The 12,303-nt window shown below is 39.8% G+C and overlaps 1 protein-coding gene across 2 annotated transcripts in view; it reads right to left on the reverse strand.

Moving 5' to 3' along the window:
- Window positions 1-4,493: 4,493 nt before the first annotated feature.
- The window catches only part of PRIM2 (DNA primase subunit 2), a 225,584-nt gene continuing 217,774 nt past the window's right edge, over window positions 4,494-12,303 (reverse strand). For both annotated transcript variants that reach the window (XM_075598113.1, XM_075598112.1), the window contains 2 exons: window positions 11,017-11,085; window positions 4,494-5,211 (listed from right to left, as the gene is read on the reverse strand). In XM_075598113.1, coding sequence (XP_075454228.1) covers window positions 4,987-5,211; window positions 11,017-11,085 — 294 coding nt within the window. In that variant the 3' untranslated portion in view covers window positions 4,494-4,986. The remainder of the gene's footprint in view (window positions 5,212-11,016; window positions 11,086-12,303) is intronic.

A 12,303-nucleotide genomic window follows, 5' to 3' on the forward strand; every position in this document is an offset into this window, starting at 1 on the left:
TACTGACTGTTCCCTCATCCAGTAGGATTTATGGATTATAATGGTTAAGAGAGAGTTCTTATATTAGAAACATGGAAAATGCAACTTCTAATCAGTTGTTGGGTGAATTTAAAAAGCTCATATTGCTTTCTTTGGGGCATTAAGATTAACACCACTCTTAATTGAATTTTCAATTTAAGTTAGTTATTCATTATCAAATGCTTGCCACATCACTGCTTTAGAATCCACAAATACATAAGTTTTGTAGCTTTTTTTTCTTGATCCACAAAAGGCACATCCACCTTGCTACTCCTGCCAGATTATCAAGATATTGTCAATAATAAGATGGCAGTCTCATAAACATAACTGAAAATATTTTCATGGCTACATTTCTGGCCTTCCAACTGCAATCATGGCGTTTACTGTCTACAGGGAGAAAAAAAAGTAATTATTCTGCATTACAACATTTAATACAATTAAATAATACTTGCTGTACCTGTTGTAACATACACCAATCTAGGCTATCTGAAAGGTTATTAATTAAACACTAATTGTTGTTTTCACTCCCTGTAATGCTTTGCTGTCTCGTCCCCTCTTCCCTACCATTTTTTTGCACACCCTGCCTTACTGTCTTCTCCTCTGTGTGCACACACTCCCTCCTCTACTTATCTCATCTGTTTTCTCCTCTCCTTGATCTCTGTTTCCTCCTTATACTGACCTTGGTTTCTCTCCTCCCCTCTTTGCACTCCCCCCTGCCCAATTTGCCCACTGCTCTCCATTCCCTCTTCCCCATCATCCGTCTCCTCCTCACCTTGCGGTCTCTCTCGATCTCCACTCCTTGCCATCTCTCTCGCTGTGTCCTCTCCTCCCATTCCTCCTCCATAATGCCGTGCTCCTCTGTTCACACTACATTCCCTCCTCTCCATACGCTATTTCCTCCTACTCACCTTGCCCTTTTCTCCCTCATATGCACACTGCTCTCCTCTGTCTGTCTGTCTCCACCATGCCCTGCTCCTCTTTGCACTCCCTGTCTTACTGTGTCTGCTCCTCTTTGTGCATATTACATTCCCGCCTCTCCTTGCGGTCTTCATTGCCATTAAAATCCCCATCTCCAGTATTTCCTGGATGAGTGAGAGGATGCTCAGTTTATCACAAAGGGGGAGGGCGGTATGTATACATAACTTTATTTATATAACACCGACAGTGTACTAAGCACTGTACAAAGACAATGCAATACAGGGAATTATAATACAATAAGCGCCGCAGTCGGACAATAGAAAAGGAAATCCCTACCCCGCAGAGCTTACAATCCAAGTGATATGTTGGGAACCGTAGAGACAGCAGGCATACGTGCACTAGATGGCAGTGCATAGCCACAATGTTTGATAGGTAGCAATTGTGGGTGTGGCACAGTAGCCATGAGTGCAGGCTTCTTTTGACAGGTGAGTTTCAAGGTTGGTTGATATTAAGTTAACTTAATTTAAGTCTAACACTATTAGCAGGGAAAGAAGCAAGGGGGCGTTAACAAGAGCAGGTGTGTATATGGCTGGGTCCAGGATTAGGAGAGATATCCCCAGCAGTAAGGCTGTGATTATACCATATATCTCTGACGGTGTCGCGCGCCTAGAAAACAAATTGCTGAAATCCGATGTTTACATACCAGTGTGGCGCCTGGAGCTGCAGTCTCCTGAAGATATTTTCAAAAGTTTTGGCAGGCAATGGCTGTGTCACGTGAGCGGTTCAGCCAATGAGGGTGATCCGCTCACTGCCACATCTCTCTGCCTCTCCTACATAATCAAGTTGCTGCTCGGCGGCAGTGCAGGGTGAGGTCAACAGATCGCGCAGCCGCTCAACGGCATCTGGTATAATCAAGGCCTAAAGGGAGGGAGAGGAGGTGAGAAGAGGATTTATGGGGTTGCTTTTCATGAGGGGTGTAGAACTTGTTGGGAAAGTTGTGTACATAATGGTGCAGTGAATAGGCACAAGCATAGGTGGAGGGAAGGCGAGATGAGATATGTGGATAGGAGAGTGGGGGAGTTGGAGAGAACAGAAAAGTTTACAAAGATGTGAGGAAACCGCAAACCGAAAAAGCAATAGGAAGGCATATTGAGATGGATGGAGAGAAGTAGGAGGAGAGAGTACCCAGGTATTGTAGGATATGAGTAGAATGTGAAAGAGCAGGTGTATAAATCAGGCCTGGGAGGGCAGTGTAGCACTGAAGGTTAATTAGCAGCGTACAATGCTAGTCTTTAGATGTGAAAAAAAAAAAAAAAACAATTGTCAGCATTTAGAAAGCTAAGTTCTCAGTTAAAGGATTGATGATGAAGTGCAGAATCCAGTTCTTGTATTCTTCACTCCCAATTTGAACTTCACAGACACTTCATATGTGACACAGCCAATGTGCAGTCTCATTGGCTGTCCCTGGGTGAGCGACAGGCCGTTCAGCCTAACACAGGGGGATGTGCATACAACCGTAGAAAAATATATTTAGGCATTGGAGTTCTAGATATGTGTACTTTTGCTGTGCATAAAATATTTTATACAATAGAGTTCAACAGAGGCTGGTTACTAATAGAATGGCACGTTTTCATACTAAATGTAATTATTTTACAAGTTAGTCAGTGTCCACCTCTTCTCTATTAAGTAGTCTGTCTTGTTTGCTTGGCAATTAATGTAGGAGAGCAGATAACATAATTAGGCAGTGAAGCTTGCAATAATATTAACATTATCACTACAAACATAAGCACCAGTGAAGAAGACAGATTTTTTTTTTATTAAGTATTGTCAGTTATGAAGCATATTTTATATTGAATTTAGTTCTTCCAACTGCCAGTCGTTTGAATATTTATTTTCATCTAATACTTCAGGGGAATATTTAAAATGTCTATGCTTGAGTTCCTAAAACTAATTTCATTCAGTCATCACTATATAACCTTAAAGGATATGAACAAAGCAGCCTGTTCTTCACATAAAACAAAATTAATTGAGAAAAAGCATGCAGCCCTTGGGTGAAGAACAAGCAGCGTTGATCATACTGAGATGGTGCCCCAGCCCTGGTTCCACAGAACAGATATTCCGTATTCACAGGCTTTTGAGCATTTACTGCATGACAACACTGCTAATTCATCCAGTGCTACCTGTTTATATAACGCTCTTCCTTAGTACACTTTTATGGTCCCCTATTCTTAGGCAAAAACATTTAATTAAAAAAAAAAAATTGGAAGCTTCAAATGTCACTCTCTGAAAGAACAACCTACGCAGGTTAGTGAGACACAATTAAGTTGTTTGCAAGCCTTCTTTGCCAATAAAATTATACTGAAAGGAATAGTCTATATAATAGGCTATAATTAAAATTATTGTAATTGTGGAGTTATTTTAGTAACATTTTTAAAATGTGCATAGAAATATTAAAATGGTAATTTTAAGACAAAAAGGAAACTCTACGTGTTCCCCCCTTCACCTTTTCATCTGTCACTCACCTAATTTGCTTTTAAGGAACTACATATAGATTTTTATTTTAGTCCTAACTGATGTATTTTTGTGCAGCACGAACAGATTCATCAAAATAAAAAAGTGCAGGTATACCACCATAAGCATTAATACCATGAACCACAGACATGTGTACATACATTTAAACTCTGCACTGACACAATAATAATCAGGTTACCAAAAAAAACAATAAAGCATGGTAAAGAAGCTGATTAAAACTAATCAGTTATGGTATCAGGCATGGATAGGAGTTGATTGAGTGCATAATGAATATAGTGTGTGTGTGTGTGTGTGTGTATACACACACACACACACACAAACTATTCGTTATTATTGTATTGATTACTTTAGCTCAGTATTAGAGATTTCTCTTTGTAGAAGAACTTACTCTCTAGTATTGTAACATTTCAAAAGGGGCCCTGACTTCTGCAATATGTTTCAGTCGGGAACTATTGAAATTGTAATATTGATGAGGAGGTGTTGTGCAAATGCATGACTAATATGATGAGAATCACGTCGTAATGAACAGTGTATAAGTTTGATTGCCTTCATACATTGAATCGTATTTTCATCCTCCGGTTTCTCTGCTTGTGAGAGACAGAATATATTCTATACCAGACAAAGCATACCCGGATTATTTATTGTCGAAACCTTCAGAAAAAATACATTGGACTGATTCCTAACTCCTTATACAAACCTCTAGTGGACAAGGTGTGTCCGCATCCAGATTGGCAATTGATTGATTATGGCTAATAATAGAAAAAAGTATCCATCTCCGACATGAAGAACACAATCTCCATGATTCAGTAAAAATATAGCCGTTTTTCTATCTAGCATTGCTGTTTTAACTGATGTTTCACAACTTTCAGAAACGTCAAACCCCAGATTAATTTTCACTGGAAAGTCATGAATATACTGTATACTATACAGAAATAGTATATTTTGTGTTTCACTGTCATTCTTCACGTTAGAGTTTTTTTGCATAAGGACTCTCACTGTTTTAATACCTAATTAGAGAGAACAAAAGCTTTCAAATTTATTTTATTTGGAGAAATTACTTTAAAATAACACAATGATGCCAAAAAAGTATAACATGTAAGACAGAGATACACAGTGAAAGCAATATATAATGAATGTTTCTCTGCAATGTGCAATGTTATTCTCTTCCAAACAGCTATAGCTAGAAACTCATACTAAAAAAAAGGAATACAGAGCACATAATAGAATCAGCAAACGATTATTTTTTCTCACCTTGAAAAGGAACATTGAACATTACAGCAGACCCTCAAACCAACTTAAACATACAACCAAACAAACCACACAATATTGGAATGAATAATTGCAGGCTTCAGAAACGTCTTTTTTCTTTCATTTAAGGAATTGTATTGCTTTCAGTTTGACACACCTTTCCATGCGTTCTACAAGAGACAAAGGCGACTGTAAAACAAACCAACTAGCACGGACGGGGCTAAACATGGATCAAGACAACAATTGAAGAGTTTGGAAGACCTCTTAGAATTAGTATTCGCTGAAGATCTTCTCCAGATCCTCAATTTCTTCTGGCTGTGTGCTAGTAGTCCTTGCAGTAGAGGCTGAACTGGTAGACTTCTCGCTTGCTGTTTTTGCTTGATTACTTTCTAGAAGGTTTGATTCCTTCTTGATTTCCCGACCACCTGCAAGTAATTTTTGGCTTTCAGCGAAGTATTGATTTGGATGATTCAATGAAAAGCCACAATCATCAACCTGTGAAAAGACAGAAAGAAGCAATATTAGAGTAAAAGATAAAGATCATAGTAGAGCTTGGGTCTACGAGTACACTAGGCAGGTACAATAAAAGCAAAGTAAATCAATTGGTTGCATGAAACTTCTAAGATATATGGTATATAGTATCCAGAATGGTAGAATTCTGCACAAAGCATTTACAGTATGTTTTGCTACAGGATTTTTTGGGGTATGTTATTAGAATATCATATCCATATGATATTTAGATATAACTGTTTTGAAGCTATAAGTGCAACATACAGTAAACACATTTAAACTTTTCATCGACATTCAGAATTATAATGTATACTACCGTATGTGCAATAACTAAAAAAAGAAAAATGATGGTTTTGACAAAATGGGATAAATTATGATAAACCGCTATTGCAAATTTAAATAAATACAGGTTTTCGGGTTGCTTATAAATAAGAATGTCTCCGGGGAAAGGATTAACATTCTTAAGGTATTTATTTCAAAGGCGATGCAACAATTCATTCTACCATAATCACTGGAGTTATCTGCAAAACATTGTGTAACATGGAAAATGATTTACAATGAACTGCTGCAAAATAATCTTACAGCGGATAAGCTTCATAAAGCAGCTGCCAGACAAACAACTATGATCATATACACCTAGGAAATAAAGTGTTGCATATAACGGAAAAGGGCAGCTGCTTTTCCATAAGATTATGCTTTTTAAATTATACCATTTATTTTTCCAAATCTTGACATTAACCAATGGATGTGTGCATTATCCAAATATACTATATATACTGAAATAACCATTAAATGTACTAATGATAAATAATACTGCATTGGAAAGGCTTTATATATTTCCAGGAGATGCTGCCACTCATCTTGTAAGTGATGCTATCTCACACCTTTGCTTGGATTCAGAACATTTTGTGCACATTGACCTTCACACAAACATCAGTCTCCCATTTCAGTCTAAGCAAATGTGGTTTTGAAGCAATTGATGCAATACTCAAACACTTAGGATTTTCTTCAGGGCCTAATCAAGTGGTTTGTGAAGGCAGCCGATAATGGAGCAGTTCATATTACAAACTACAACTAGGCATTGTGGAACAGTCTGTAATACTCTGTAGTTTATGATATCAATGAACTATGGGTCATATACTTATCACTTTAGAGGACACTGGGAAAATCTGAATGATCTGCAATAAATTCTTAAAATCACACATACAGGCATACCCCGCATTAACGTACGCAATGGGACCGGAGCATGTATGTAAAGCGAAAATGTACTTAAAGTGAAGCACTCCCTTTTTCCTACTTATCGATGCATGAACTGTACGGCAATCGTCCTATACGTGCATAACTGATGTAAAAGGCTCTATAGTCTCCCCGCTTGCGCACAGCTTCGGTACAGGTAGGGAGCCGGTATTGCTGTTCAGGATGTGCTGACAGGCGCATGCGTGAGCTGCCGTTTTCCTATTGAGCGATATGTACTTACTCGCGAGTGTACTTAAAGTGAGTGTCCTTAAACCGGGGTATGCCTGTATTACTTAACACACATAGTTTACTTAACTTAATATAAGGATAGATACTGTTAGTATAGCATATTTTTACTTTACATATATATTTGAACCCATTTAATGTACATAAAATTACCAGGTACTGTACATGAATTTATTATACCTTCCAGGTGCTATCAAAATTGGCTGACTGGCAGCGTAGCAAGTTTAGAGGCCCTTTGCATTTAAAAATGCAACACATCTAAACATACATACGGTCATGATTATAGTGTCCGAGTGCGCGCGGGCGACATCGCGCACAGGTGTTCCTCAATGAGGCCGTCCATAGTGCGCGCGAGCGCTGCAGAGCAACAGTGCGGGCGATTTTTGAAAATAAAACTTAATTTGTTTGGCTTTTTTCGCGCGAAGGCCACGTCACGTGTGCGGTTCAGTCAATGAGGACGACACAGCCTGGTGATGCGTCCGCCACGCCCTCATTGCATGTTTTGCGCGTGACGTCACGCCGCTACTATAATCTCGCCTAAGGCCTCGGCCATGTTTCCTGCTTGCTGGCGCTCCCGCTCAGCACTGAGCCCCTACAGCCGCAATTAGAGCGGCTTTAGTAGGGGCTCACCTACGCTTCCGCAAGCGCGCGGAAGCGTAGGTCGTAGGGGAATTTAAAATTTCCCCGCTTGCTGGCGCGACAGGCCGGTCACGTGAGCGGTTCGCCCAATGAGGGCGAACCAGCTCCGTGACGTCACTGGCCCGCCCCCGGCTAGTGACGTGCCCGCTCCTGGCCCGCCCCCCGGACAACGCGTGCGGTAAGCAACCGCAAGGCCAGGGAAAGCACCCGCTTTCCCTGCGCCTCAGCACGCCAGCAGGGAGCCTGGCCGAGGCCTAAGAGTTAAGTGACACCAGAGGTTTGGGTAACACACTTGTCAGTAGAAAAAAACAAAGAAAAAAAACAAAGTAGACGACGAACTGCAAAGACCTAAGACATCAAAGGGAGAAAGTCCTTCCACTTACTTCTCCTTCATTTGAAAACCAGAATTTGTTTGAATCTGTTTCACGTTAAGGAGAGAAAATAAATAGAAAATCCCTTTGCAGAAAACAATCCTAGCAGAATACATCAAGGAGTGCGGGCTGTGCCATCTTTACAGTACATGCAGCTGTGTCATTAGTTGTAGGATACACAGCATGCACACTATTTGTGCTAATGTATGTTTTTACTGCACTGATTTTTATGTTGCCATTTTCTAAGTTACTAAATACGCTTAAGTTACTAAATATTCAGATAAGTCAAAATAAGTTCCAAAGTATGCAATCTTTTCATTTAAATGTAATACAGCTCAACCCCCTTATAACGCTGTGCTTGGGGTCCAAAGAATCACATCGCGCTAGAAATTATGTACAATTGTATGCACTGTATAATAAAGTATTTAAGATACCAATAATCGTGTTGTAAAGTATTCATAAATACGAAAATTGGGAGCCAAGCTTGCATCGCGTTATAAGCGGATTTGCATTGTAACGGATCGCGGTTGAGCTGTACATAAAGATCTTTTATCTTCAAAGTAACCAATTTTGCATTCAGATTACATAGAATTTACTTAATCAGACAGTTTTTCCCTCATCTATTTTCCATTTTAGTCAATATTACTTCATATTCATTTGGAATATTTAATTATACCAACTCATAGTAAAAAAAACAAAAACCCAGCAATTTTGGACTGCAAAACCAGGGCATGCCCAGGTCAGTAAATAGCCCTGAGCTGCAATTCATAAATTAACCCCAATGTACACAACATAAGTGCATAACGTTCCTCTAAAGGCTTTGAATATAAACAGTAGTATTGGATAGAACACCCTGGTTTATGGATTTGTTTTGTACCTACTGTAGATAGTAGTAGTGTTGGTACTACACCAATCAATAATTGGTATGGCAGCTTTAAAGAGGCGGGTTCCCCTTGCATGTTTATTTTTCAAAAATGTCATGCAAGTATTATACAATAGTTTGACTGTTTTCACATCTAGTTTATTTTTTTTGTTAACCTGTGAATTTCAACTTTAAATAAATGAGCCCAACACATTAAATAATATGGTTGCGCTTATCTCACTTAGTGACAAAAATAGGTCTCATATAAACTGAGAAGATTAACCTTTTTGGTGAACTATTGACATACCTGGTACGCAACAAGCCCTGACATGCTCGAGTATGGGAATGTGGGGGACGAGATGGTGCGAGAATGAGGGAGGGGCAGAACGGCATGGAAATGGGGGAAGGGGACCAGTGTGGGAACGAGGGGTGAACGATGTGGGAAAGAGGGAGGGGGGACATAAACTCAGTAGCACAAGCACGCTGCCTATGGTGACACTCTACTCGTCTCTCACATTCAAAACGTATTTAAAACTTGTCGCTTTTTACTCCGCAATATTACAAAGATACGCCCTTTCCTCTGTTGCTCGACTGCTTAAACTTTGACTCAGGCGCTCATTCTCTCCCGTCACAATTACTGTAACCTCCTGCTGTTCGGCCTTCCTGCCTCTCACCTGTCTCCCCTACAATCTATCCTAAACGCTTTGCTAGAATCACTGTACACTTTACTAAATCGGTCTCAAAATCCCCCCTTCTGAAATCCCTCTCCTGGCTTCCTATCAAATCCCGTATCACACACTTAATTCTCCTCATCACTTTTAAAAGCTTTACATTCCTCTGCCTCACCTTAGGCCTCGGCCATAGTGGAAGCGGGCGTGCGCGCCTTGACGCAGCGCACACTTGCCTGCAGCAGTCGATTTCCTGTCCTGCAGGCAGCGGTGACAGGGAGGAGTGTCAGGGGTGCCGCCGTGGATGTCATGGAGCTGGCTGAACTGCTCACGTGACCCGTCCGCTTTGGAGAGCGTACGCCCCCCCAGTTTGCGCACCGCTGCATTCAATCACAACACACACAATCACAGCACACATACTCAATCACAACACACACTAATATCAGAACAGACACTCACAACCAACACATACACAATCACAACACATGCACACAACACACAATCAATCACAACCAACACAGACACAACACTCAATCACAACACACAACACACACAATCACAACCAACACAGAAAACACACTCAATCACAACAGTCACACAGGCACAACACACAATCATAAATCACACACCTGCACCTGGGGAGGAAGTACTACTGTAAGCCTGCTCCTGTCCCCCATGCTGCTGAAAACTGGGACGGGTAACCCAGGAGGAGGGGATGTCTGTGTGCAGGGAAGGAAAGCCCCGCCCCTGCAGCAAAGCCCCGCCTCCGCAGCAGCAGCATAGAGCTTTTGGCCGCTCATGCACAGCTCTGCCCGCCCCCAGGTTTCACCGCACGCTGCCTGCGCCCCCCCTAAATAATCTTGCGCCCCCCAGTTTGCGCACTGCTGTTCTACAAGACATTATTTCACTATAAGATCTTTTGGTGTGCTATATTAAAAGTTTTGCAAATCGCAATTGACAAAAGCCACTGGCATGCAGGCTTGTTTCTATTTCCCGACACTGTTATTTATGCAGCACACCATAGAAACAACTGCTGCTGACTGCATTTCCTGCAGCCCAATTTTTACAAGTTACTGTTCCTTCATTTTTTTTTTTAAATACAAAACCTAGTCATCATCATAGATCAGATCATTTACATGCCTGTGTTAGCATTTCAGGGCTAGATTTCCACGCTGACCCATTTCTTGGTAATCCTTTCTGAGAAAATATTGTTCGACTTTCAGCAGAGTATTGAACAAAGGTCCAAATTGAGACTGAAACGTTGATCTTATACTATAATATATTTCTCACGTTTAGTCCTCTGGAGTGCCGACTATTACTATTTCCCCCGACTTTCAGTAAACACATCTATGGTCTCAAGATGTCTCAAGCCAGCTGCTGAAATGTGTGTTGTGATTAAAAATGCAACATATTTAAAGAAAGGGAAATTTAAAGGCTGAAGCCCTAAGGAACATTAGACCCATGTACAGTGCACCAGTTGTAAATGAAAATCAGAAGCAAGATTTTCATCCCCTGAGATTATCACTGTCTCAACAAATGAAAATATGTAGCATTTTTCATAATATAATGCCGAAACAGATTGGATGACTTCCACAATAAGTATTGTAACTGATGTCTCATTAAAATTAACAAGGTACAGTACAACAGCAAATGATGAATGTTGTAATGTTAGAAGAGCCACAGCAGTTTGATGCATTTTCAATGGTCTTTCCTAAAGACACAAAGCAGAGCTTAGTTTTGCAGTATGAAAAATTAAACATGTACTTACATTGTGTGTCAGCTCAAAGTACTTTTGACAAGCCAGCTGGTAATGCATGCCCTTTACCAAATCCAAAATCTGAAACAGAAACATGTTGTAGGTGAGTAATCTTAGTCAAGATATTATAAAGCTTAACATCATTATCACAGGCATTGAAAGTAACCCTGTTGTAATGACACACAGTACTTGATATGTTTAATAAAAGATGTGCACAATGAGAAACTCTCTGGGCTCCCGCACAAGCTGGGATAAAAATATCAAATGATAAAAAGTAAAACTCAAAAGTTTTTGTAAGAAGAATAACACAATGGCCAATACAATTGCTGAAATTAAGAACTCTATTTTACATTTCCAAATGGATGAGGCATACAGAGATTATGCTATTAATAATATTATGCTGAAAAACGACCTGCGTGTGCACAGAGGAGAAAGCAATATATTTTCACCACAAAGAGTGAAGGCCAATATTTATTGCAGAGTTTAGAAACAAAGGATTAGTGTATAATCATATTTGTCAAATGTTTAAAATCTGTGTGCGGAGCTTAGGAAAATAGAAAAGTGAAAGTTCAGTTTTAAACATCTATTAAGCTCAACATCGTTTGGAAATACAATTTGCTTCCTAATTTTACTGTATGTAATCTCTTCAATGTTAAATGCTCTTCCATTCTTATCAACAAACTGCAATGCTGGTTGTGACCTTTATGGTGGAGAGACAACTTTCCTTCATAAGTCCTCTGCAACACTCAAAAGAAGTCCTTCACAAGCTTATCAAACACAGGACATTGCTGCTATGATGAGATAACCTCTACAAGTATACACAATTGAAGAAAGGTGACATTTTACCCCTCCTTTCTAGAACCCAGCTTTTCCATGTCAGATTTAGCCATCGAGTCAGCTTTAAATCCCTGCTGCACGCATTATTAGATACTGCCTTATAGTTATTGATGTTATAGCAATACATTGCAATGGCTAAATGTATTCAATCATAAGATACTGCAAAAAAAATAAAAAGTGCCAACTGTTTGGTTTCTCTGTTAAACCATATAAATATATATTTATTTTGGCTGTATGTTATTTCTTGATAAAACTCAGAGTGGGGTGAGGGGAAACGCATCCCAAGTATAAATTGTCACTTATTAACAAGTAGTATCCGCTAGTACTTATTACAAAAAACAAATACTGTACCATAGTGTGCATCTTTATATAATACTAAGACATGACTAAATGGTGGTGCACAGACCACACAATAAAAGTGTATTCTTGTTTGGGTGTGGAGAGATGTGTGCCTCCTCCATT

This window comes from Ascaphus truei, chromosome 4 (genome assembly GCF_040206685.1).
Source record: "Ascaphus truei isolate aAscTru1 chromosome 4, aAscTru1.hap1, whole genome shotgun sequence".
In the NCBI taxonomy this organism is placed as follows: Eukaryota; Metazoa; Chordata; class Amphibia; order Anura; family Ascaphidae; genus Ascaphus; species Ascaphus truei.